The following is a 27675-nucleotide window of genomic DNA, read 5'->3' as shown; positions in this document are numbered from 1 at the left end:
CACAGGTAAGCATGAAATACTTTACAGTAATACGTTGCTGATTGAAGAACAGTTTGAAAATGCTGTAGGGATTGTACTTTGTTTGATTTACAGGGAATGCATTAGGTTGCAACACTTAGCAAATACAGTACATTGGAATGCATAGACTTTTTCAGTAAATTACAGGTAAGTTATTTTTTACGCTACTTTTCTAACTCAGTGCTGGATACCCGGATTCAGCACTGGGACATTTCCTGCAAACAGGTATGTAAATATGTTTTGGTTATTTGCGAGATTTTTAAAGAATATTTTTAGATTTCAAAACACCACACTTAGAAACTTTTTTGAAGAAAATTGTCAATGTTATCCTATAGTGGAAAAACAGGCTATCGGTTCACAGGTAAGTAATTGACTGTGGGAGTTAAGGTTCTGGGGTTAGACTCAGGGGTCCCCCAGGGTCAGTGATGCACTGTTGTTGCACCCTCAGCAGCACTAGGGCGGCCAAGTGTAGAGGCCCAATGTTATCCTACGGTGGATAGGGGGTCTCCGGTTGGTGGCTGCTGGCAAGCAGGCCACTGGATTGTGGGAGCAAAGCTCCTGAATTTAGATTAGGGCAAAGGGGGGAAACAGCAGCAGTAGGGCGGCCGGGTGTAGGGTGCTGTCTAGTGCCCTGTTGTTTCCAATGTAAAACCTCTGGTTTAAAGAAACACTGCAGGCTCGGGGACGAGGATCTTCTGGGTGTGACCACCACTTCGAGGGGTAAGTTGGGATGTCTTGGGTTGGTTAGGTACCGCTGGTTTGGGCACCCAAGGCCGTGGGGTGTCGGGTGCAGGGGTGCCTTTGGACGTCGGAAAGTCTTACCCGCTCTTGGTCGAGGTAGAGGGGATCCTCTGGATTGAGGCTGCAGGTGTTGGCTGGAGGCTTGAGGCAGGTCAGGAGTCGTCGGAGTTTGGGTCAGGATCGCCGGGGGGGACCTCCTCGTTGTGTTTTTCCACTCGAACTCAGGCCGGGTTCGGCGGGTGCAGAGTCGGCTGGATTCGTGGAATCCGGCCGGAGACAGAAGCTGCAGTTTGAACAAGTCCGGTGTTCACGGGAGAAGCAGTCTTGGAAGTGAAGGCAGGCAGGTCCTCCGGGGTTTTTGAGGTTGCTGGCTGAAGGACACAGGGGGATTTCGCAGGAGCAGGTTCGAGGGGAGACAGGCCAGTAGGTCTGGGGCCAAGTCAGTGGGCGTTGTCCTCTTGTTAGCTGGCTGCACGGCTGTTCGGTCCTTCTTCTTTTTTTCTTCTTGTTGTCAGGCTGGATCTGAGGAAAGAAGGTTCAGGGTGCCCCCTAGATACTAGATTTAGGGATGTTACAAGTAGGTAAAGGGCAGGGACCAATGGGTCCCTTCCCCGGGGTGGGTACACCCCCTATCGTGCCACCCTCCAGTGGGAGGGGGCCAGGAGCCTGTCCCTGGTTGGTTGGGTCCCCCCATCCTCAAGATGGCGGGGACTCGGAGTTGTGCTTCACCTCGCCTCCCCCACCTGAGGGGTGGAGTTGGCAGAGGTGGGCACACCTCTTTCCCTCACTTGTTTATGCCGCCGGTTCCCCCACCCAAAGTGGGGGGTAGAACCAGTGGGGACCAGTTGCTGAAAGCAGCAAATGGTCTGGGGAGGCGCACAAAGGTGGCATGCCTTTGAAGTTTCCCCTTCGTGAACCCTGCCCATCCTGGGGGAGGAGGCTTGGCACCTTGTCCCAGGATATGTATTGTTTCAGGCCCCCGAGAGCAGCAGGCTCTTGACCCAGGGGACCAGAAACATGCCTGTTGGTGGCAGCCTAAGCAGCCACTCAGTCGGGACACTAGAAGTTGGTTAGTTTTCAGGGGGCATCTCTGAGAGGCCCTCTGTGTGCATTTGTCATTAACTCCCACACTGGAATCAGTATGGGTTTAATGTGCTGAGAAGTTTGATACCAAACTTCTCAGTTTTCAGTGTAGCCATTATGGTGCTGTGGAGTTCGCAATGACAAACTCCCAGCACCATATACTCTTAATGGCAGCACTTACAATGTCTAAGAACGGACTTGGACACTGTAGGGGTACAGGGCTCATGCACCTGTACCCCCACCACTGGTATATTGCACCCAACTAGAGGGGCGACTGATCTATGCCAGGACAGTGGGTTGTCGGCATGGCTCACAGGGATGTGTGCCATGTTGACTCTTCACTTTGTTCTGCACCAAAACACGCAGCCTGTAAGGGCAGTGTGTGTGTGTAGTGGTACAGGACCTCTAAGGGTGGCACAGTAAGTGCTGCAGCCCTTAGAGGCCTTCTATGGTCACAGTGCCCTGGGTACCTGTGGTACCATTTACTAGGGGCTGACCTGTGGCCAGAGATGCCAACTGGGTTTAGTTTTGGGGAAAAACACAGGCCCTGGGAACCTGATTGGCAGGGACCCAGGGCACACCAAGTAAAAGTGCATCAGTAGTCTGGCAAAAAGTGGGGGGTTACTGCAACAGAAATCCACTTTCCTACACAAATGTGTAGAGCAGTGTTGGGGTGGTGCTGATGGATACAGGGATGTTGTTCGAGAAATTTGGTTCATAGATAGAGAAGGCCTCCTGTCTTGTGTTTTCTAAAAATTCTTAGGCTGCAATCAGATGGTGTTCTGGCTGTGGGTGTGCAGAGTACCACTGGAGATGTTGACATTCTCAGCAAGGTAAGAGTCGTGATGGCTTTGTAAATGATTCATCTAGTTTTGAAGATGGTGCATGCCTAGATGAGGTCGGTCAAGATGGAGGTGGTGTGATATTTCTTCAGGCCCCAATGAGGCATGCTGCAGTGTGTAGGGTACCCTTAAGGGACAGCAGTGTGGAGTTTTGGAAACTCTAGAGCAAGATGATCCTTCCATCTAAATGTGAAGGTATGAGCGATTGAACAGCAGTTCTGATGCCATTTTCTGAAAGAAGTGGTTTCACTTTCTTTAGAAGAGAGAGCTGGTACCAGGCTGTCTTTGTGTTATTTTGCAGTGGGTTTAGGGTGAGGTTGATGTCCAAGGTGCGTCCAAGTGACTTGGCATTAAGTGAATGGTGGAATTCGAAGCTGTCAAGGTTCATATCATTGAGCCTGTTTTTTTAAAAACTATTTTGTGTTTATTGTTCTCAGCAAATAACAGGAATTGTGTTGTGTTAGGTTTGAGCTACAGGTAGGCTGTGGACATTCAGAGCTAGATGGTGTGAAGGCAGTATTTGAAACGTTGGATGTCTGAAACAGAGAGGACTCAAGTAGAATTGTGTATAATTGACAAACACCAAATATATGAGTTGAAAGTGACATAAGACAGTATGGAGCCAATGGGGACTCCCCAGGTGTTAGAGATCTTTTGGGACCTTGAGGTGCCCCAGTGTGGACATGCATCATGGCTCTAACCAGTGATAAGTAGATATGGTTGAAAAGGCAGTGCGTAGAAGAAGCACATGAGCATATTGCATTCTCCAGTTAGAGATTGGTTATCTGTGCTCATAAGAACTGGGCCACTAGGGCGTGATTTGGCAGTCTCAGTAGGCTGACTCCTAGATGCAGTCAGTTGAAGAGGGGGCCTGCCAAAATAGATTGAGTTTCAGGAGCACTTTGTCAGCCGCTCTCTTTCAGTCACACAACATCCAGGAATATATCCTATAATCTTATTACACTTTTGTTACAAACCTATGTATTCTTACCAAGATGTCTGGAAAATTATAGCTCCCTAATTAGACATCCTCTAGTCATCATAGGCATGAACCATTAGATTAGTGCTTCTGGCATGCGTTGTGGTACACTACTAAAAAGCCAACAACCAAAGTGTATGGCTGGTTCCCATGGGTTGTTACGGGATTTTCACATGATCATACTCTGCTTTGACTGGGAATTTACTTAACTCGAAAATGTAGTTCTGAGATTTACTGTCAGAGTTTGGAGCCTCGAAAATGAAGGAGTGCAGCGACCACATTTACCATATCCCTGCTTTGCACATTTTTTGGAGTGTGGGAGGCATATGTATTCATGAAGTTATCTGCTAGGCAACACATCACTCTATTTGCTATGTAAAGCCTTGTAAAATCTTGAGCTAAGCTCTGAAATTCTTTGGTTGTGCTGTAGAAATGTTGTGTAACTACCATTAAAATGATGAGTGGAAATGCTTAAATTAATCTAACACTAGTAATTATACTAGGTGCATACCATTGCGTCACCATTTAGCTCATATCTTCCAACACAGACAGGGATCCGCCATATGCAAACCAGTTTTAACTTCACCACAAAGGGACCGTCATGACCGAGCTTCTAGGTCATTGAGTTGTGCTAAGTGGCAAAGATATTGCCAGCAGTGGTGCATAGTTTATTTCACCAGCCATTGCCTATGACCTGTTGGCTATATCTACAGCACATTTTGGTGGCAGCTTATGGATGTAGACCAGAAATTCACAACTTTTGGTTCGCTCTTTAGGTCCAATTTTGACTCCTAATGATTATTCTGTGTCATCCGTAGGCTTGGTTTTCTTATATTTCTGGGTCACCATTTAACCTTTAGTACTTGAGAATGTATTTGTCTGCTCAACACCAATTGGGTAACAATATATTTATGCACATACTGCAGGCATCTGGTGATGACTGCAAGACCTCATGGTACTTTATGAGCAAGTGTGGGAAAGCAAGGACTTTGTAGTAATGAATTACTTTTTCTTTCCATTCTCCATATTCTAATATAAGGAAAATGTTTATGAAAGCTAAGTAATTCTCGCAGTCTAAAATTCTTATAACCCTCTAGTACTTTACCTCAGTGCATGATCGACCTGGTATGAACTAACAACTCTCAGATATACAGCTTTATAGGGGGTTGAAGAATTCCTGGCCCTCTCAATGTGAAAAACTTAAAAAAAAAAAAAAAGTTTTGTTGAGACAATCATATTTGAAACCGGAGGTGGTGAACTAATGTAAACTATTGCCCGAAAGATAAGTTTAAACTTTAATTTCTGTCTACTTTCAAAGAGTTTTGCAAATCTGAGTCGAAAACATTAATTCTTATAATGCTGTACATTCTTTGAATATTTAGGATAATGGTGGGAGGGGAAGTCTAATAAGTTGCTCTCAGAAAGAAACTAGATTGCCCGGATGTAGAATGTCGAAGTGTTGGCTGTTGAGAAATTGCTTTGCAAACTCTTTTGGTCATAACCTGGTTTGATGACTAATAGTCATTTCATCTCGAAACAACTTGAAAAAGTTCCCCAGCTATGCCTAAACGTTTTGAAGGGGATATTCACGTGATACGAGAGCAAAAGCCTCGAAATTCAGAAAACAAATTATCCCACGATTATAAAATAAGTCTTGTTTTAGAAGTATGAAACAGAAATAATGATATAAGCATTTTGTATACAATAAGTGATATATTCCAAAATGAATATTTGATGTCAAGAATTTATTTTTTTCAGACAACTATGTTTTGCGAAAGAGGTGGCATGTAGAGTCGAGATCGTTGCACGAACAAGCCCAGGGGAGAATTTTTGGTTTCTTAACAGATAAGAAACATGGGCAGTTCAGCTAAAAAGCAGAACAAATGACGAGTACATATGAGAGAACAATTGTTATTGCAGTAGAAGTGCATAGTGAGTACCGAAAGGAGATGTTAGTTTGTTTTTGCATCTTGTGCCTCTGTGCAGAGTGGAGGAACTGTACATGTTCAGTACTTCGATGTAAGGTGTGTTTATACAGCATTGTGATTCTTAAAAACAAATCCTCCTTAAGAAAACCATCTTGGTAATGTTAACTGGCCAGCCGACAAGTAGGTAATGCCTGCTTCAGAAAATGTAACAATTTTGTGCAAATTATTTCTGAGTCCATAATAAAAAAATTAAGAAATATGTGAAAATGTTGTTGTTGCAGTTCTCATCATGGCCTGATACCAACTTCTGCAAATGATCAGGTGCAATCATGAGTTTAAATTCTTTATAATTTTCATGTATTTTAAAGGCTACACTCTCGCAACATTATATTTAAAAAACATATTACATGATTTAAGCCTCCAAGAGATTTTTTGTCATCCAGCACCAAACTATTTATTGACTTTTAGGTAAGTTCTAAGAACGATGCCAGCACTTTTTAGGTCTCACGTAGACTGTGCATGTGCTGTCTCTTGGAGACAATTTGTTTTCTATTAGTGAGGTTGGAGGCCGCCCACTACTTACCACTGGTTAGCCTCATGGTCACTCTAATTTATTTGCTTCTTATTAGCCAGCAGCCTTAGGCTTTCTTCCTCTTTATGGGTTAGTCCCTCCTCTGGAGCATGGACCCATTACTTGTGTCCTTCCACTGCACGTGTTCTAGGTGCTACTTTTTTATTTGGGTTAAAACACTCTACCAGAGTGCGCCCCTAGTGTAGTTCCAGCGCTTTTCTTCCCCACCACATGTTGTACTTCTTTTGTTGATGCCTATGTTGTTGCTTATCCTCAAAATTTCCCCCACCCTCTATTGTCTGGGTGCCTGCTCCAGCCCCTCCATCCCTCTGTTATCCGTCCTGCTCCAGCCCCCTCACATCCTCTATTGTCCATGTTGCCCACGACGCCCCTCTGTAATAAACAAAAAAAGTGCTATGACACAGCCAGCGCTGGCCACGTTAAGTGCTTTAACACCACTTCCACCATTGTAACTGTTTCCCCCCAATACACATACCGCCCCTCACTCTGTGCGTTTTGCTGTCTGCCCCACCAACATTAAAACAAGCATTGGCATAGACAATAGGTCTCGCCTTTGGGACCTTATAAGTGTTTAGCCATGCAACAGTTGCATAACTAAATACTTATAAGGTCCCAAAATCGAGACCTATTGGCTATGCCAAGCGGCTGTGCGGCCGCAAAAGTGATCGCGATCAAACATCAAAGCGGCCGCAAAAGTGAAAGTAATCGCGGCAAAGCACGGCGTGCGCGCCCGCGCACATGCACTGTAGCTCTAGGCTGGCCTGGTAGCACTTTTTGGAGCCCTCTCAATAAGTCTCGCCAGACCAGCGCATGCGCTGGGTCAGGCGAGACCTAAAAAGCACTATGGCGTGGCCAGCGCTTACTGTGCCATAGCACTTTTAAAATATCAGCCATGCTGCACAGCACAGTCTTGAATGTTACTTGCTTGGAAAAGTAGCAGTAAGTTCAACCCGAGCCGCATTCCTGTAATTTAACTGGTGTTTATTAATGCACTGTTCCCAGAAACGTGCTCGCTCTGAGCGGTTCCAATATCACAGACACTTGTGCATAAAGAGTCAAAAATATTTGCTGTTAGTTATCTATGCATTACAAAAATACGATTCCAGTCTGTGTTAGCATGAAAATGCTACTAAAAAGCATACGGCGTGTTCACCTGCATTAGCATTTATGAAAGCTGTACAAAGTTTCATTTACGGCGCTCTACTCCAGGTTATAGAGTGGTGGCTGGCAAGTGGTGGTGCGGGTGAAATTAAAAATAAATTTAAAAATGGCACTTACCTTCCTGGTTTGCTGCGCAATGTCTTCCTCATTTCTCCTTGAAACTCTGGGACCCAGGAAACTACACTACCCAATCCCGGCGCTGCTCTCAAACATGAGAGAAGCATCAGGATTGGAGGGAGCGGCCTCTTTCAGCGTTCTTAAGAGTGCTGGAGGCCTGTGCTGTGTTTGAAATGCGCATGTCTAGCTGGCCATCGTAAGACGATTAGCCACAGAGACATGCGCACTTTAAACATATGTGCACAGCTCCCTGCTGCCACTCAGCAGCAATTGCCTGCCCCGTCCTGACACTAGGTTCAGGATGGGTCGCTGAAAAATAAAATGGTAATAAATAAACTTTATTACCACTTTATTTGTCATCTCTGGGGCCTTTTTTTAGCGAGCTGATGCGCCTCCACTCTCGTGGAGGAGCCGCTCCTGGGCTGATAATGTTTCTTAGAGGCTTTCAGCCTATCTGTAGTCTCGACAAAGCTGCTGAACTTTAGCCCAATGAAAGTGAGGCTATCCTAGTGATGTAGACGTCATCTGGGATCATTTTCTAGGTGGTGTCTACAGAGCACAGTTGCCACACTGCCTGTATGTACAACATGACTAAAAGAACATTGACAAAGCCAAATAGTTCTATTATTTGGCTTTATCTATGTTTTTCAGCTATGTTGTTCAGCAGCCTGGTTGCTGGGCAGAATAGTTTAAAGTGTAAAAAAAAAAAAGCGCTATGATGCGGCCAGCGTTGACCGTGTCAACGTGTTTTTAAACACGTGCTACTGTACAACATGGCTAAAAAACATCGACAAAACTAACAGATCTTGCATAGGCGGGACCTATGCCTATGCATGTTTAATAGCTGGTTGCCCTGCTTTTGTTAAAGTGAGCTAATTTACGTGTATAACAGGTTAGGAAAATTACAATTCTTTCATCTGGTTCTGCTGGCCCCAGAACACTGTGTCTGCTAAAAATTTACTTGATGTAAATATTCAGTGTTTTGCTGCTTTACAAATCCTCCTGCCCCATACTCAGAGGCTAGCAAAAAATATGTGGTCAGTTGCACTTAAAACTGAAATCGCTTATGGTAGCTGGACCTTAATTTGGAATGAGCCACTAAGGAAATGTGAGTACACTGGTAACCAGCATTGGCAAAGCATGCTGAGGTGAAATAAAGATTACTTTCTGGGTCCGTGAGATAAAGAATCTCAGTGTTCTTTTAAGATGTAAAATAGTCCCTGATGCATTGCATGGAAGCTGTTCCATAGGAGGTGGAAGGATACAACAGACATACTTTATCTTGGATGAGAAGGAAATACTCCCCAGGGTGAGGCATGGTCCCGCTCTGTGTGTATGTTAAGAAACTGGTGACAATTGCTGTTGCAGACAGTTACTCTTTTAAACCAGAAATGTCATGTGATTCGCAGCACGACCATTTTAATATTTTGCTACCAAAATCCATTACATAGAAGCACACGCGCTTTCTTCTACAACGGATAGAGCTCCATACCTTCAAGCTCTGATAATCTATCACAGTAACCTGCATGATCTCGATTTAAATAATGTATTTATGTTTGAGTGATTTGTTGTATTCAAACTTGTCCCGACCATTTCAGAGCCCTGTGCAATAAGCATATACAAGTGAAACGGAAGCTACCGGCAACAACACAAATTTGTCTACGTTCATTTCTGTTCTTTGTCCCCTCGTGTTTGGATTTAGTCCACTTCTGGCTGTACAGCATTTGAAGTGGGGCATGGCAGTGGTCGTGATCAGCATCTGCTCTCTGTGTACAGTGTGTAGAGTGTTACAGATGACATGAGGTACATGTGAGTCGATAGTGCAGAATAAGGCTGGACGGGTAACTTGCGTGACTGTGGACCCGGCGGCAGGACTGCCAGGCCTATGTGCTGATTACTGGAAGGCTTGAGGTCCTGGCAGAGGCTCCATTGCATTAGTGATCTGGAAGGTATAAGCGGTTCAGTGGGCAGGCCAGCTGAGGGGTGTGCATGTTCCTCTTTGTCACAACCCTGTGTGTTTCAGTGTAAAAACACCTGATGAAGGCCTGCTCTCCCCGAGAGTGAAGTGCCTGCCAGGCTGAGGCATAACTTCAGAAGTTTGACAACGTTAGATGTATATTTACTGACAGTAGGTGCCATTATACTGACTTACCACCCTTGAGGGGATTCGTTTGTGCTGGCCTAACGGTATGTGTATAAAAACATACCGCCAGGGACTTGGGTCCAAACTGGTACATAGATTGTGTGATAAATCGAGTTCAGTTGGGAATTGTTGTAAAATACATTAATATGTTTTTGTTTAGCATCTCAGTAATGTTTTGTGAACTGGGGTGACTGGGAAACTATAAGGTCACTGCTTACCTTTCCAAAGAGAAGGTGTTTTCTTCACAGGCCAATGTAATTAAATTCCCACTGAGTGAAGTCTTTGTACCATTCAGCCATCCCCACTCCAGAGACGCAAATGAGTGTGGAGACGTGCCCTCCCCGCACTTTTTCTGGTAACCATATTTTCATGTACAAATGGGACATGAACTTGTAGTTAGTAGAGCAGGAAAGTGAATCCTTTGGAACTCTCTCCTTCTCTTGCTGCCTCAAATGTGGGAGGGTGGCCCAAATTGAAAAAGATGGTTTTGGTCTTAAACTCTAACAGAACAAGTTAGTAGATTTTTCCTATTACGACTAAACTTTGGAAGAGTTCCGTGAACATTCTTTGGTGTACAAATGACCCCTTCCCAGCTGGCCTTGTAGAACTAATGATAGCTTTCAAGGCCAGGATGCCTGCCCCACTTCCTCGGTCATCAGCACTGCAGGGCCCTGTGTTTCACTGCGGAGTCATGGGATTGGTCCTGTTGTTGAAGACCAAGTGCCTAGAAGCCAGCAAGAACAGTGATTGGTAGCTATAGATGTTCAATCTGCTACTGATGGATTAGACCACCAACTGCACATCACCCCAGAACCCTTCACACAGAGGTGAAACTGTATTTCAGCATCCTTCCACCCAATCACAGCACATCCCTGCCATTCACTAATGCGCTTTGGCATCTAGTCAAGGGTTTGAAGCGCTTTATAAATGCAACTACAATACATTCACTGAATATTGGTGGATTTCAAAGCAGACGATATGTTAAATATGCATACAATTAACTATAGGTCTAGTTCTATATAGGGAGTCCAGTAGAATGTTTTATTGTGTTTGTGTTGAATGAAACGCTGCATCTTATTTATTTATTTTTTAAAATATTTTTTATTGTTCATCCTCCTTGATTGATTCAATATTACACACAGTTGTAAAAATTAAATGAATAAGCCCAACATGAGATGTAATAGCGTATGACATTTCCTCCCGACATATTCCATAATCGTATATAATTAATAATAGAATCTAAGTGCAGTTCACCCATTCATAAAAGAAATAAGGTAAGCATTCATGAAAATCAGCGATACGCCAAATTCATTAAGTTGAATACCCCGTTCCCATCCAACCCACCCTTCAACAACATGATACTTAAAAAATTAGAAAATAAAAAGACATGCTAATCTACTAGTTTGGGACACATTGAAACCTTGTTAAAAGGCCTCTTGATGCCTCTCATTGAGAGAACCCAAATTGTTAATTTAAAATTAGACCAATTAGAGCTCTTATTATCAGTTAATACTCACTCACTGGATACCTTGGTCAAAAATAGTTAATCTCCCGAGTCCCCGGAGATCTGCATTGCTACAAATAAGGGTTCTCAAAAAACTTCTACCCAAAACTCTAGCAAACCGCCCCAACCCGATATATCAGGCGATACCCAGCGAATCCCAGCTCAGACAACTTTGACTAAATCCACACTGATGGTTAATGCGGCTTCTCAACCAATGTCTGAGCCAGCCGTGGCAACAACACCGATTCCAACTATATCCATGCCGGTGGTAACATTGGGAGCTAAACCAACTTTATCAAGTGGACTATTAGCCTCGGGTAAAAAAGCTCCCAAACCAATTTGTGTGAACATACCCCCTGATTCTGCCCCTTTTATGGTAATCCTGACAGGGGTTCCGATGGTTGCACCGAACAAATATGAATCAAGTCAGGATTTATTAAACAAAGTTATATTCTGGCTTAATAATAATAGACCACTTCCCCCAGCCTCTACCACTAAAATATTAGGTGTACGAAGGGTTCCTTGGGTTGGCCAAAGCAAGAAGGACTTAGAAGGAGACTGTATTCTCATTAATTTTAGGGACAGGTGGGTCAAAGACCTAATTTGTGATAAAGCTAGGTTTGCTAAAATGGGGGACATCCAATGTATAGGCCTTGAATACTTCTATCCCAATTTACATCATGTCTCACTCTATAACTGTTACTCTGGGTCAGGGCCGCAGGGAAATGGTCACTCTGGATGGATACAGAACAACAACATATTTCGACCCCCCCAAAACCATCCCGGTATGAGGTATCAGGGTGATGGATGCCCTATGGGACCCATACGTTTTAGTAATATTACGCAACTACCCTATAATCAACCAGAGATGAGAGTTCAGGGGGAGGAATATCTAGGGTGGATGTCAAATAGCAACATTCCCCTAAGAAACCGCTTTGACCCACTGGCGGGAATGGAGGGTTTAGATTGACCATTGGACAAAAAAAAGGGGGGTGTATCATCTATATTAGATTTGGCTATAGGGGAAAATGAGGGGGTAAGTCATAAGGATAATTCGGTGGTGGATGTCACCAATCTTAATACAGGGTCTAATTCACTTTTGGATATACGGGTGACCAGTATCTTAGGCTGTGGGCCACACTTGTCGATTATTGAGCAGGATCAGACAAGTTTAGAAGAGCCTGTGGTCGATAACCAAGGAGAACCTACACTGTCTTTAATGTCTTGGAATATTGCTGGTCTTGCGGGAAGACTAGAGGATGAAGGCTGGCTGGACTATGTGGGTAGCCAAGACATTTTGTGCTTCCAGGATACATGGAGCAAAACGGGTGAGGAAATTGATGGTTTTCAATCTTTTAGCGTCCCGGCGGTACCATCACCAGCGGGGAGGGCAAGGGGCGGGATAATGACAGCACTCTCTATTAAACTTAAGAATCTGAGTACTCTAAAGATAGCGGATACTCCATGGTTCCAATTGTTATTGCTCGAAAATCTGTTTCCCGAGCCCTTGTTGTTAATTAACTGGTATCATAACGTTTTTGACAGAAATGATGTAACCACAATTCAGAGTTTGGAGGATGCAATAAGCAAGGTTCGTAGTGAACGACCACTATTATTCGTTGTTTGGGTTGGTGATTTTAACTCTTCATTGTGTAAATTTGGTGGTTCAAATGTGTGTGGTCTTGAGGACTTAAATAAACAACCTTTGATGCATTTCAAACACACGCCCCAGGGGGATGCCTTAAATAATATCATTGTCTTAAATGATTTATGTATGGTAGAGCCCTGGGCGGCCCCAGATACTTTACCAATACCAACCTTTCATGGAGTAAGAGGCGCAACAAGCACCATTGATTTTATTTTTGTGTCCAGTAACTTCCTGCTTTATGTTACTAAACTTGAGATAATAGCTAATGCCGCAAGCGACCATAACCCTCTAAAGCTTTCTTTATGTACCCCTATTAGTGGGAATCACCCGGTCTGGGATCAGCCTATAGAATATAATAAGAACCAGGGTGTTACCATAAAATGGGGTAAAATAGATGCTGTAGGTCTAGAGGAAAAGATCTTTAAAGAATGTAGGACTGAAATTGACTTATGTCAATTGTCCATATTAGACCCAGAAAAGTTTATTGGGAATTTTGAAAAATTATGTGGGCATGTGGCTGAGTATCTTACAAAACCAGCAGGGAAAAAGAATACAAAGTGTTTTAGATGGTTTGACTCCGCATGTTCCGCCTCACACAAATCCCTAAAAGCGGCCCTTATGCAAAAACCAAGGAATAAAGACCTGGTTAGATCATCTAGAAAGGCCTATAAAGAAGCTATTATAAAAAGGAAGCAGGAGCTAAAAAATTGTGCCTGGGATGATTTAGAAAAGGCATCTGAGCTAAAAGATAGTAGGCTCTTTTGGGACGTAGTAAATCGTCCTCTGTTTAAAAGTGATACCAAGGAAACCATAGCGATGCAGGTTACTGGTGAATCCTGGGAAGTTCACTTTGGTAAAATCTTTAACCCCAAGGCATTATCGCCCTCGGTTCTGTTGGATGACCCAGGAATTTTGGTAAAACCATCGACAGCTTCGCTTCTTAGCTCCTCGCTTACACTGGAGGAGGTTGAAGAAGCCCTGAGGAAAGGTACATCACTAAAAGCCCCGGGCCCTGATGCCGTTCCCTTGGACTTTTTTAAGCACAATATGGAAGTATGGGCCCCGTTGCTGTTAAATGTCTTTAGGGCTGTGGTTGTTGGTAGTATCCCTGTATCATGGAAGAAGGCAGTAGTGGTCCCGATCTTCAAGAAGGGTGATAGGTGTGACCCCCGATGCTATCGACCCATATCTTTGATTGATGCATCCTGTAAGTTATTAGGAAGGGTTATCTTGGCCAGACTGGAAACCTGGGCTGATTCTGTTGGTTTAATAGTGAACTCCCAGTATGGTTTTAGAAGTGGGAGGGGGACGGTCGAACAGTGTTTAAATTTGGCACTGATTATGGGCAAGTACATGAAGGCAAGGAATTCTGCAATCTACCTTGCCTTCATGGACTTGTCCAGCGCGTTTGACACTGTCTGTAGAAGTAAGCTATGGCAGATGATGGATAGCATGGGCTTTGAAGAACCGTTGGTTACGCTGCTCCGCAGATTGCATGCTGCAACATCCGTGGCCATAAGGTTTGGACCTGGGGGTGAAATGACAAAACCGATTCCCTCAACTGAGGGGGTCCGTCAAGGGTGCATCTTGGCACCGTTTCTATTCTTGGTGTATACAAATGGATTGGAGAAATATTTGCTGGACCACTGTTGTGATTTTCCAAAAGTAAATGGTAAGAGTATTCCCATTTTGTCATATGCAGATGACACTGTTCTAATGACCCTTACTGGAAATAGCATGCAGACATGCTTAGATGCTTTTAATACCTTCATGTTGGACCTTGACCTAAAGGTTAATTTCGCAAAATCTTTTGCGATGGTCTGTGGCCCAAAAGGGTCAAAATCTAGGAAACTTATGGTGAATGACTTTACCATTGAAAAGGTGGATAATTTTAACTACCTGGGAAATCTCTTCAACAGTAAACTAAGTTGGGCTCCATTAATGAAAACTCGAGTCCACAGTACTACACGCGCTATAGAAGGTCTTTTCCGCTTTTGTGGCAAGTTGGGTCAAAAACCTGTTGCGCATCTCAAAACCCTATATACATCTAAATGTTTATCTGTTGCCACTTATGGGGCAGGAGTATGGGGGACTGAGAATCCCTCAGTCATACAGGTGATGGAAAACAAATTTTTAAAAAGGGTTTTATTGATTCCATCGGGTTCATCAAACATCTTTTGCCACAATGAAATGGGAATGACCAAAGTGACTGATATTATCCGTCTGTCGCCTTTATTACTTTGGTGCAAAATATGGCTATCGGACAACCTCCAACTCTCCAGAGAAATTCTTTTAGATTGCATGAGCCTGGACAATGTAAAACAGATTCCCTGGTTGTCATATGTTAGTGACATGTTGCATAAGATAGGTTTGGGCCATGTTTATGAAAATCCTGAAAATATTCAGGGAAACACGAAAGCCCAAATTAAAGCATGTTACTGGAAATCCTTAGATATACCTAGCTTGGGAGGCTCAACAAGTTGTGTATCTAGGGTCCAGCATCAGTTTTATTTAACTTTCTCGACAAATGTCCAATGGCGGTTTTATCTTACAAGGTTTAGGCTAAATACACTCCACTTCCTCTTTGCCTTCCCCAAACAAGGGGGTTGGTGTGAGAGGCTACCCCCCTGTCCCTGCAACAATAGTGTTAGACAAAGTACTATACATGTTGTCCTTTTCTGTACTTTATACCAAGAACCCAGGATTAGATTTATTAAGCCTATCCTGAAGGGGCGACAACCATGTACTTATAATGAAGGCTATGATTATTTGCTGTCACTATCTTCTGTTGAAGTTTGTTGTGCTATGTTGAACTTCATACGAGCATCGCTCCGGATTAGGAAGCGTTATGGATAACTTAGCCTGGACTTGTAATTTCCCATTGGTCTTTTTTGTACTTATGCTGTATGATGGTCTTTTAATCTAATTTTGTATTACAAATGGCTCATTTTAAATTATGTATTTTATGTTCACTTTGTGCTTTTATGATTCTCTGTATGAATCGAATAAAGATAGTTATAGCTATCTGTCACTAGATTCTATCCAGCCTACCTTTCCATTCTATTACTGGAGCCCATATGCGGTTCCCTAGCTGTCTTGCTTTCCATCCCTTTTTTTCATATCAACCTTTTTCTAGGCTATATGTGGCTAACAACCTCGACAGCCATTGTTGAAAGGTGGGTGGGTCGGGGTCCTTCCATACTGATGCTATGCAGATCCTAATAATAGCCACATCTTAAATGCATTTTAATCATGAAATAATAATCACCACTGAAGGAGGTTTCCTGGGCCCTAAATACATTCTGCCTTTGACCTCGACATACTAAATACTCCAGTATCATGAAGAGAAATCTTTTGTGCAAGCAACAGTTTTTGGTGAAATGTGTCAGGAACGCGTTTAAAGCTCCTTGTTGTATTTGTATTTCGAATATAGAACCCACTTCCTGGTGGGATTTATTCTGAAAAGCAGCCTGGACGCGTTATTCTTCGTGGTGGTGAAGTTTCCCGGCCACAGTTCGAGTGTGAAGAAGGCGAGTAGATGAGACAACCTCGGGGCGCGATGCGCATGCGCTGGTCTCCTGCCCGTGCGCCCTGGGCTCGTGCATCATACCGTGTCATCCAGACGCCTGCATCAGCAGCATCACCGCTTTACACTGAGCCAGCAATTCCAGAGCTCATAAATCTGCAGGGGGACGGACCTCTGCACGGTGCGTGCAAATAAACTGTGGGCTCAAGGTTGCTAAGTTGGAAAATAAATCATAAAGGAAAAATCAAGGATGTAAGTTACACTCATATGCCAAAGACCTGTAGGCTCAACACTGGCCGGTAGTGGGATTTGGATGGTGGCGTGTTGTACACCTAGCGGAGGGGGCCTTCTTTCACATTGCTGGTTATAGTTATTGAATTGCTGCGCCGTCAGTGCTTGAAATGGAATAGAAAGTGCTGGTGCCCTGTGTTCTTGAGGATCTGTTTGCTTCTGAGAAGTGCTGGTACTCTGCCCGTTTATAGAATTGTGCGACCCTATTAAGCGCATAAGAGAGTCAATGTGCCATGCTTACAATGCTGTTTATTGTAACACGATGCATAGACAGGAACATACACATTTATGGGTGCAGAACACTTGATGTGGAATATCACCTTCTGCCCAATGCACTAGTCCTTTAGCACAAATGCAGTATTTATCAGAGACTGCGAGGACACAAAAAGTAATCAGTGAAGAGATGTCTGATGTGTGTCACAGCATGTTCCACCCACTTAGCATTTCACACACACTAAGGGCCTCATTTACAAGAAAATGACGCAGTCCGGCGCCGCTAGCCATTTAGTGCCGGCGAGCGGCATCATTTTCAATGCTCATAGCTGCACCATGTGCTTTCTCCTGCACTGGCATACAATTGGCTTCCATGCACCAGCGCAGGCACCCTCGCATCATTTTGCAAGGGTGCATGCGTTGCAGGGATGATTGTTTTTGTGCAGGAAGGGAAACAATCATTGATGGCATTTTCCTGCAGAATGAAGCACGCATAGATAGTGGAAAAAATAAGGAGAAATTGAAGTAGTTCTCCTCGTTGCGCAACTGCTACGCCTCCCGGGGAAGGTGTAGGATTCTGACACATTCTCAGGTTTACAAAATGTTGTAAATGAGGGAATGTCTCAGGTTTTATGGATGTTGTGTGGGAACACCCACAACAACACCCATGGAACTCCCCTTTCATGCAGAGTAATAGGTGAAAGGTGGCCATATTTACAAGTCCGTGAAAAGTCATGCAGGGTGACTTTACGTTGTCTTGTAAATATAGCCCATTGTGCTGCCAGTGCGTCAAAAAGATTGACGCCCCGGCAGTGCAAAGGGCTTGTAAATGAGGCCGTCCGTGTGAAAAGCACGTAGAGGTTGGCATGCGCTTGTACACTCTTAAAGCAAGGAGTAAACAAGTAGGTACAAGCAGCACCTTACCCCTCCCCCCCCTGACATTCTGCGACTGATTTCCAAAACGTTGCTTTGCTTGCAAGATTTAAAAGCGGAATAAACCAGGAGATGAACGACCTACAATAGTAATTTATACTTAACAGCTTGCATAGGGAGGCACATATAACGCTGGATGTAGGCAACATAAGAGACATTGTACGAGCAGGAATGGTCTGGAAACAAGTTTAAAACCTTGCTGCGGGGAATTATTTACAGAGAAGGGGTAATTAATGTCATGAGATGAGAGTCGGTTTACTAAGGAAATTGTCAATATGTTTTCCCAGTTTATGCAGAGGTTGGGCAGGGGCTACAGTGACAAACTGTAAGAAAGAAGGGTGCCCTCATACCTGAGGATATGAACTCTGGCGCCTCCTGGTGTTTGCACTTTGGATTGTGTAGAATGATTTACTAAGATCCACAATTCTTTGGGGCTGTCTTCTCACCTCTGCCCCTCTGTCTTTCTTTCCCTTCTTCCTTCTTTCCTTTGTTCTTTGATTTTGCACATTTTACATATAGTTGGCATGTAACTTTCAGAGTATACCGTCTTGGTAGTATTCCACTATATTTGCTGTACATCTAGTGAAAATGAACTTTTCTTCTTGAGCTTCTGTTTTATAGCATGCCAGTGATTCACAATCTGTTTCATAAAGAGTGACTGGGAGAGGAGGGTTGGGGGGCATTGGGGATTGAACCCGGGGAAACATGTTTTTGTTAATCTGTTAGAAATAGTTATTTTTATACAATGCATTTAAGCCTAGAAAAACCATAAATAGTGTAGGCAACGCAGGGAAGGGTTTGATTCACGCCTAAAAGCAGCTATGAAAACCGATTGAATACCAGACTCCTGTCGCAGTGAGAGCCACGTCCTCCACAGGGGTGTTCGAAAGGATTGTCCCCTTGCAACTTTACTACTGGAATTTTCAAATACATTTACATAAAAGCCACTAGCTTTGAAGGCATTTCTACAGAGAAACTTGTGAAATATTCCAACATGCCACTATTTCTCTGCACCAGCAAACCATGTGTTTTGATGTAGCATATTGTGCCTCTCTCTCCGAGCTGCTCTCAGGGCTGGTGGGGCGGGGATTTCTCAGCCCTTCCTGTCCTGTGAACAAGTCTACATCTTACAGTAGGACCTGTGTTCTGTACGGCTTTTCGAGACCATCGACATGGTCCGTTGTGCCTGAGCAGAAGCAAGGATGTTGAAACCTCTATGGTTAGGTTTAAAGTGACTTTTAGGAATATCAGCCTGGCTGGCCTCACATTGTGTCATTTCCAGAAACGCATTTGATACAAATGCTGTTCTAGAAAAAGCAGTGAAGGATTTAGCGGTTACTGCTCTTGGCAGGGTGAGGTGGATACTTTTAATGAGATAACTAAACATTGGTTTCCATCTGCTAAACTCGTTACAAGAATTGTGAATGGGGAAATCAAGAACAGTATTGTGCCAAATGGAGGTAGAAGGAGCAAAGTCATTACAATAAATGTTTTTTGTATTTATTTTCTCGGAATTAAAGACTATGATTTTGTGTTTTTTCTCATATAGTATCAAGTTGTTAGCTGTGCAAGAGTTGTCTGACAGAGATGCTCTAGAGAAGGTAAGAGTATTTTGCCCTGTTGTTTTATATCAGAAATAAAGATCTATTTTTAATTCAGTGTCTGCCACCTTGTACTCATGTCTCGAGCCCTCCTACCCCCAGTGTCTGCAGTAGTGTTATACTCCACAAGCACACAACCTGGAGCCATCCTCTAAGAGTAATTGACGCATTTACATTCATTGGAAGTTTGCCAATCAAAACTTCATAATGGCAAAATATGGTTTATTTTAACACATTGGTCTCTTTCGTCACTGGAAAGTGTCAGGGAATCACGCGTTTCCCAGACATCATCCTAACCCACCTACCAATTTTCACAGTCCACGTGGAGCAGATGGCTCAACATTTTGGTGCTTCTATGTCATAGGGGACGTGCCCAATTCTTACTATTTTGCAGTTATTAAGACCCACGTGAAAGGATTGCGTAAGCTGGGCTCATTTAGTTTTGTACAAATGCCCAGCTATCTAAAAGGCACAAATAGCGGTAAGAACACCTCTTCTGTTTACTCTTCCAGAAAATACTACCTCAAAGTTTGTGGATATAGACTGCCTTCATCAGAAGGAAATGCAAAAAGAACTATTGATGGACAGCGTGCAGAACAATGTCATACATTCACTCCAGTACAGAGATCTGGGCCTAAACCCATCGTATTTTGGCTCACCATGCCATTCCAGTTTGGACCCAGCCATATGCAAATCAGTCTTGACCCTGTGCCCAATGGGAACAGTCCAGCCCGAACTGCCAGGCCAGGTTCTCCCTGGACTGGAAACGAGCATCCTAGGACCGGTTTCGGGGTTTCACCCCTCGTCAGCCAGGATAGATTGATTCCAGTGGCATGGAGAGCACGGGACTCGCGCCTGAGAATACCCGTCCCACTCGGGTTGACAAATGCAAAAAGAACTATTGATGGACAGAATGCAGAACAATATCATACATTCACCCCTGTACAGAGATCTGGGCCTAAATCCATCGTTTTTTTGCTCCCCATGCCATTCCAGTTTGGACCCAGCCATATGCAAATCAGTCTTGACCCTGTGACCAATGGGAACAGTCCAGCCCGAACTGCCAGGCCAGGTTCTCCTTGAGCATACCGGTCCTAGGATGCTTGTTTCCAGTCCAGGGAGGACCTGGCCTGGCAGTTCGGACTGGACTGTTCCCAGGCAGTTCGGACTCGACTGTTCCCATTGGGCACAGGGTCAAGACTGATTTGCAGATCTCTGTACTGGGGTGAATGTATGACATTGTTCTGCATTCTGTCCATCAATAGTTCTTTTTGCATTTATCACCCCGAGTGGGACGGGTATGCTCAGACGTGAGTCCTGTGCTCTCCATGCCACTGGAATCAAGCTATTTCAGCTGAAAAGGGGTGAAACCCCGAAACCGGTCCTAGGATGCTTGTTTCCAGTCCAGAGAGGACCTGGCCTGGCAGTTTGGACTGGGCTGTTCCCATTGGGCACAGGGTCAAGACTGATTTGCATATGGCTGGGTCCAAACTGGAATGGCATGGTGAGCAAAAAAACGATGGATTTAGGCCCAGATCTCTGTACTGGGGTGAATGTATGACATTGTTCTGCATTCTGTCCATCAACTGTTGTTTTTGCATTTGTCACCCCGAGTGGGACGGGTATGCTCAGACGTGAGTCCCGTGCTCTCATGCCACTGGAGTCAAGCTATCCTGGCTGAAGAGGGGTGAAACCCCGAAACCGGTCCTAGGATGCTTGTTTCCAGTCCAGGGAGGACCTGGCTTGGCAATTCGGACTGGACTGTTCCCATGAGGCACAGGGTCAAGACTGATTTGCATATGGCTGGGTTCAAACTGGAATGGCATGGTGAGCAAAAAAACGATGGATTTAGGCCCAGATCTCTGTACTGGAGTGAATGTATGACAGTGTTCTGCATTCTGTCCATCAATAGTTCTTTTTGCATTTATCAGAAGGAAAAGCACTAAAGGTATTAGCCATTTGTTGCGGTGGCGGCTCCTCCGCTAAGGCCGAGGAGTGTCACCCCACTGCTTTTAAGCAGCATCACAAAGGAAAAATACAATTATTATAACTCTTAAGTTATTATCATTTTATTTTTTCCTTTTTGTGGGAGGGAGGGGCGGGGCGGACTGGTTTGCATTCCCTAAAGTGTGCATAAATGTTTGGCCAGCCCTCTGGGGCCGGCCAAACATTCATGCACACTTTGCATGTTCTCCATGCAGGCTGCATTACAGCCTGCTTGGAAAACATGCCCAGCCTCCCATTCTCTGGCTGAGTGCTGATCCATGGCGCTTAGACCAATCACAACGCTGCATTGCAGCATTGTGATTGGCTATCGGGAGGCAGAGAAGAGAACCGAGAGGAGGCGACGACGGGTGGCAGCGGCAGACAGGTAAGTGATTTTCTTTTATATTTCGTCCCCCCCACCCACAACCCACCCCATCACTGCCTTCCAATACTAGCCGCCACTGATTTTTTGTTTAATTACATCACCTTTTGCAGAAGTGTTACAGTTCCAGAATCTCAAGAGATTTACTTTGGGACTACTAGACCCACACATCACTCTTCGTGAGAAATTCATTATGGCTCTGCGCTCCATGACCTATAAATGTGCTCTTTAACCAGCTTTACTAGATTAGAGGTTGGTACAGCTGTTATTGAGTTTAAGGGGGAGATGCAACTCACCATGACCGATGCTAGTGGTCTGTTGATCATTTCTAAGACAACATGGCCTCTGTCGTACGGATGAACCTTCCTGGTGGTCCATATTCCTCAGGAAATTCTGAAAGACATTGGATTTCACAGGTACAGTCCAGTTATAGGAAAGTGTATTCTGGTTCGTTGGCATTCAGAAGCCTAACCTTTGATAAAGAATACGTTTAGAAAAGATATACAAAGGCCATTTCAGTTTCAGATATTTAATTCTTGTATACATGTGTGCTCCAAAAATGGCAACCACCAAACCAAACAATAATGAAATACACTCGTACTTTATTTGTAAGGTTAAGTATCAATTATGGTTGGTAGGCACGTTGTGTATCAATGATCATTAAAGTGGAGAGCGATATCACTAATTATAATAACCTGTGGGTGTACCCCTTTCTAACATACGCTCATTATCTGGAGATGGACAGAATTAATGAGTTTTTTTTTTTCTGTGAAAAATAAACACTAGGGTAGTGTGAGGGTTCTGCTGTCCAAATGAGTGGGGGGTTAAATCCATACACCTAAATAATTGAGGTTATGTATTGAGATAAATACACAGATCAGAGAGCCATCTTTGAAGATATTTTGGCATTTCATTGGGATATTATTAGTATTGACATCTTGGGTTTTTATCAGGCAGTTCTAGTGTCATCATACATGTAACATCTGAGGAAGCACAGGGGCAGGCAGCTCAGCAACTCAAGGATTGCTCCGTTCTGTGTGAAATTTATAAGTTTCCATCAGGAACCTTCCATAGCTGATGTAGAGAAAAGAAGATAATGACAAGGCATCAATTATCTTAACTCCTGTGAATATGGACGGGCAAAAGAATGCATTGAAACCTACATTTTGTCATATGCCACCTCTAAATGAATTTGTAATTAATTTATATAGCTTGAAGAATGATCCGTGCAGAAATATGACAAATAATACTAGGAATGTCCTGATTCAACTGTTTTCCAAATAAGCGAAACAATATTATCACAGGAAACATGCTAGTTCCTAGGAGCTTGGACATCTTTAAATGAATTCCTTGGCAGGCACGCTCTAGAATGTTCTGTCCATAACAAACCCTTTAGTCACCTGACTGGGACTGGAAGAACTCCATGTGTTACTTCCGGTTTTACATTTTGTTTGTCTATTGTGAAGGCAACATCCCCATTTTCGCCGCCGTACTTCACCTTTCCTTTTGTCTTAGAATCTTTCTGAGTACCTCTGTAAGCCTCCCCCTCCCCCAGCCCGCATAGCCCCTGAAAATTCTCCAGGTAAAGATGCATGGATAAATTCCAGCCATACAAAGTCCAGCTAGCTTGGGTGGTACCATTAAACAACGGGCCAGTTCTTTTTGGAAGCAGGGAATTACCTTTTTTTGTATCAAGATCGTTTTTTATTTAGCGCTTTGCTCCATACAAAAAAAAATACAACGTGCGTCTTTGAAAAATCCTTGAATATAGACCTGGTTTAATTCATGGACCTCCAGAACAGCAATAGTAGTTGAAGAATAGTTTATAGAAGCTTAAAAATAACCCGATAAAGATTCATGGTTAAAAAATAGCGGTTGAAGAATAGTTTATTAAATCTTACAGCTAACCATATATAATTTTATGGTTAAAAAAAACACATTTAATAAATAAAACCCCACTTCAAATTTACATGCCTAAATCATTACTATAAGTTAACACGTTTTGGAAAAACAATAGGTCTGGTGTTGGTAGCCAGCCGTTTGTCTTTTGGCTTTTTCAGTGATTGTTTTATTTGGTCATGGTTTTTGCAAAATGATGGGGACGCTGTAGGGCCTCTATCAATCTAAAAAAAACATTGACTAAATGCAAAAATATTTTTTGGTCTCAAGATGCGAGTACTCACATGCACTTAAGGGAACTCCTTTGTATGTGGATGTGCTACTTGTGAAAGGGCAGATTGTCATCACTCCTAGTGAATTTAGCCAATGGTTGAAGTGGGCTGAACCACTGCCCAATGCTATATGCTGTAGGGCGCAGAAGGAAAATGTGAATGGCACAGTAACAGGCCAATGGATTAAAAGGGCTGCCCGAAAGCCCCTATAAGTATACTCTGCATATAATTTGATTAAAAACAAAAGGTTAACACCCTTTTATCTATGATGCAATACTATCCGCCTGGGAGTACTAGACTGAGAGAAGCTAGGTTAGAACGTATTGAAGTGCTTTTGCCCAACTTTGTACTAATTTTAATTTTAAACAAATGACGTCATTAGGAGTTTTTAATCTTAATCCTAACACGTGGCACAAGGTCTCTCCTTCTATTAAATCTAATTACTTCTTCGTAAAGGGAAACCAGACCTGGCACCATAAGTTATTAGCGGTATAATCCTGGCATTGGAGGCCCTAAGTAATGGGTGTAACGACTCCACACCAAACTTGTTGAATTTCCTCCAGAACAGTAACCAGTACATAAAATATATGTAGTTGCTGAGAGGGCACAGAGTAGGATTTCTGGAATTATTTTATCTGCGTTCCTGATTTTCATTGGTGATAGCTGTTGGTACCTGGAAGCACACAAAAACATGAATAGTACAACACAATAATTAAAATATGGAAGCACATCATTTTGTTTTAGTTTTGCTGCTTTCAATCCTAAATAGTCCAAGCTAAATGTATATTAGCCACAACATATTTGGATTGGGAGATACGGACTTGGACAATCTAACTTTTACCTTCTGGCTAGATTCCCAGTGAATATGGCCTCGCCAAGAAATGTTGACCTCTGAGTTGCTTGGAATTAGAGCCAGTGATTGTTTGTAGCTTTGCAGGAAGTTATTCTGAGAAACAAATTGTGGCAACTGAATTTTTCATGACACTGATTTCATAATTAGAAACTAGAAAGTGCATCGTGGTCCAAACAAAAACTGCATAAGAGTAGGTAGGGCAAAGAGTGCAGAGGCATTAATTATTCTAAGTGTAGTATGCATCATAGTTCTATTTGTGGAGTCTTCCTGTTGTTGTGATGTGCAGTATGAGTCAGCGAGATTAACTTTACTTTTTTTCCATTGGCAATTTAGTGGTGATTTAATCAAAGATCTAAATAAAACAATGCTCACTGTATTACATAAGAAGGCTGTAAATTGAACTGGACTTTAATTTTGTTACAATACAAGCTCACAATACAATGAACAGGATATTTTCCCAACCTCTTGTTTGTTTTCGTTTTTGAAAATACAAAAAAATAACTAAGTTACTCAGGTTACTTATGTCAGTGCATGGACGTGTATTCACCTTAACACCTGTATTTTCTTGTGAGTGCAGAGGTGGCTTTATATGGCAGCATAAAAAAAGCTGGTGCGTACTTAACACCAGAATTATCACAGTGTGACAATATTGCGAAGGCAAACAGGATTAAATAAACGAGAAAAGATGCAATTATTATTTCATACTGTATGTTGATGAAAGTGTACTCTGACACAGTTCTGGAGAAGGGTTCAAGATGTACCAGAATATCTAATGAAGCGGGTGTGGACTATGTGAGTTATCATAAATGAATTAACTTTGTTTGGTAATGAGTCCGCTGATTGGCTGGAATGTAGGAGGGGAAATGACAGGGGATTAGTGAAGGGAATCTTTAAGTTGGTCAGTGGTGATCAAGGACTCTTTTTAAATCTCTGCTTCTTTGCCACGTTAATAAATAAATAATTATAAATAAAAAAGTAATTATTTTTATTGTGGTACTCGAGACTATCCAGGCACATTAAAAAAATGTTGTTGCATATGCAATTTGTAAAAGAAAATGGGCTGGTTCAGGTCTTGCCTAAATTGTTCCTTTACAAGGATAGGTTTTGTAATTATTTTCCTGCCTGCTTGAGATGGATTGATTAAACAACTGAATCATGCTTGACAGAATCATTCTAAACTATGCTGTGGAGTGAACAATGAATGTTACATTCTCCTAACTTACCCTGATATTATGTGTGAAGATATTCGTTTTAACTAGCTACTTGGGTGGGTGGATACTGGAGCAGGACCAAGGTTGATTTGCACAAAACTGGGTCTAATCTGAGGTGGCACCGTGGGCAAAAAACGATGGGTTTGAATTCTACACCAAACTAATGCCAGTGGTTACACTATTTGCAAGCATTACTCCTTTTGTTTTGTGTAATGGCCTAAGTGGCCAAGTTTGTGCCCAGACGCAGGTCCTGTGCTTACTGTTCCACTAGAACCAAGCTGCACTGGACTGAAGAGGACCAACTGGGACAAAACTGGCATTGAGTTATTTATGTTCTGGTAAAGAGAGATCCTGGCTTGGCAGGCCATACTTGTCTTTTCCTATTGGAGCACGACCATAGCCGAATTGCATATGGCTGTGTCTAATCTGAGGTGGCATAATGGGCAAAATAACAACGTTTGGAATGGTACACCGAGGAATTGCCAGTGCTTAGACTATTGGCATGCATTCCTCGCCTTCACCCATTGTGTGTTTGGGTGGATACTCTGGCAAGACTCTGTTTGGAATGATGGAGAGCAGTTGCTATACATTATCACTTTGTTTAATACAATGATATAAGGGATATACTTGCTGGGAGATCAGTCAGTTGATTCTCACATCCGTGTTTGTGCTCTTCAGAATTGAATACCACGACCTGCAAAATGTAGCCAGAGCCAAGTTAAGTAATTGGTTTCAAATCTGGTCAGGTGGTGCTGTATGTCAAAACATTCACTTTCAGAACAGCTTCTTTTGTTTTTCTACACTGATTATTTTATGTGGCTTATAGTAACCTCCATGTGAACGACTGTACAAGTTCTTTTCACAGACTGTACGTATTATCATGTTATTAGATGCAGTGTCGGATTTAAAGGATGTACCTAGCGCCATAATCCAGAATGCATTTGTAATTGTTATGGATTGTTTTCTTTTTGTTTTTCAAATGTTGCATACACAACCACAGAATGTATTCTTTATATTAAAGAAAACTGGTAGCTTTCAGTCAGCCAGCGCTGTGGTTGTACTGGCTCAAAGGATTATTTTTGATGAGGACTTCTTTTGGGTTTCACTATTTAAATATTAGGATAGGAGTAATATTTTAGTGTTCCCAATTATTGCTCATACTGAAAGTGAAGATTACATGCATTAAATTAAATTGAAGCTCAATGCATTGATTTATGCCTTTATGCACTCTTAGTTCAATTGAAGCCTACAGGTTATAGTAAATATGAATGTTGTTTGGTGTAGAGAAAATCCCTCTTTAATTTTTTTATATTGTTATTGAAATCCATATATTACAAAAATTAGCATCTTAATATTCATACGTCAAAATATTGAAATTCATACATCAAAATTCATCAATATCATCAGATTTGCAGGAATTAAAAATTTAACAAACACAATCAGAAATTCAACAAGTTAGTAAATGAAAAACATTTCAAGTCCAATCGCTTAAAATGCCTATTACCGTAAAATGTCACCCATTGCCCCGTAGTCCCATCAACTTTAAACATATTCTCAGATCTTCCATTCCTAAAAACATAAACCTAATAACAGTACGTATCAAAAATATAACTTGATCCTAAATGGTTCACTTGAATCCCAGAGACCCTTCTAAGCGGAATGTAGTGCTATTACCTTTTCCTAAGAATCCACCAACTCTGTCGAATTAAGCATTCTCATTAAAAAACTCTGCCCATATCTTGTTAAACTTTT

At 42.7% G+C, this 27675-nt stretch overlaps 1 protein-coding gene across 1 annotated transcript in view; it reads left to right on the top strand.

Moving 5' to 3' along the window:
• EEPD1 (endonuclease/exonuclease/phosphatase family domain containing 1) overlaps positions 1–27675 on the top strand; it is a 250630-nt gene that overhangs the window by 110529 nt on the left and 112426 nt on the right. Inside the window, exon 2 of the mRNA XM_085607475.1 lies at positions 19269–19320. Within this exon, the coding sequence (XP_085463601.1) occupies positions 19269–19320 (52 nt within the window). The remainder of the gene's footprint in view (positions 1–19268; positions 19321–27675) is intronic.

Source organism: Triturus cristatus, chromosome 5_2 (assembly GCF_964204655.1).
Source record: "Triturus cristatus chromosome 5_2, aTriCri1.1, whole genome shotgun sequence".
NCBI lineage: Eukaryota > Metazoa > Chordata > Amphibia > Caudata > Salamandridae > Triturus > Triturus cristatus.
This window is presented reverse-complemented; position numbering and strand designations above follow the sequence as displayed.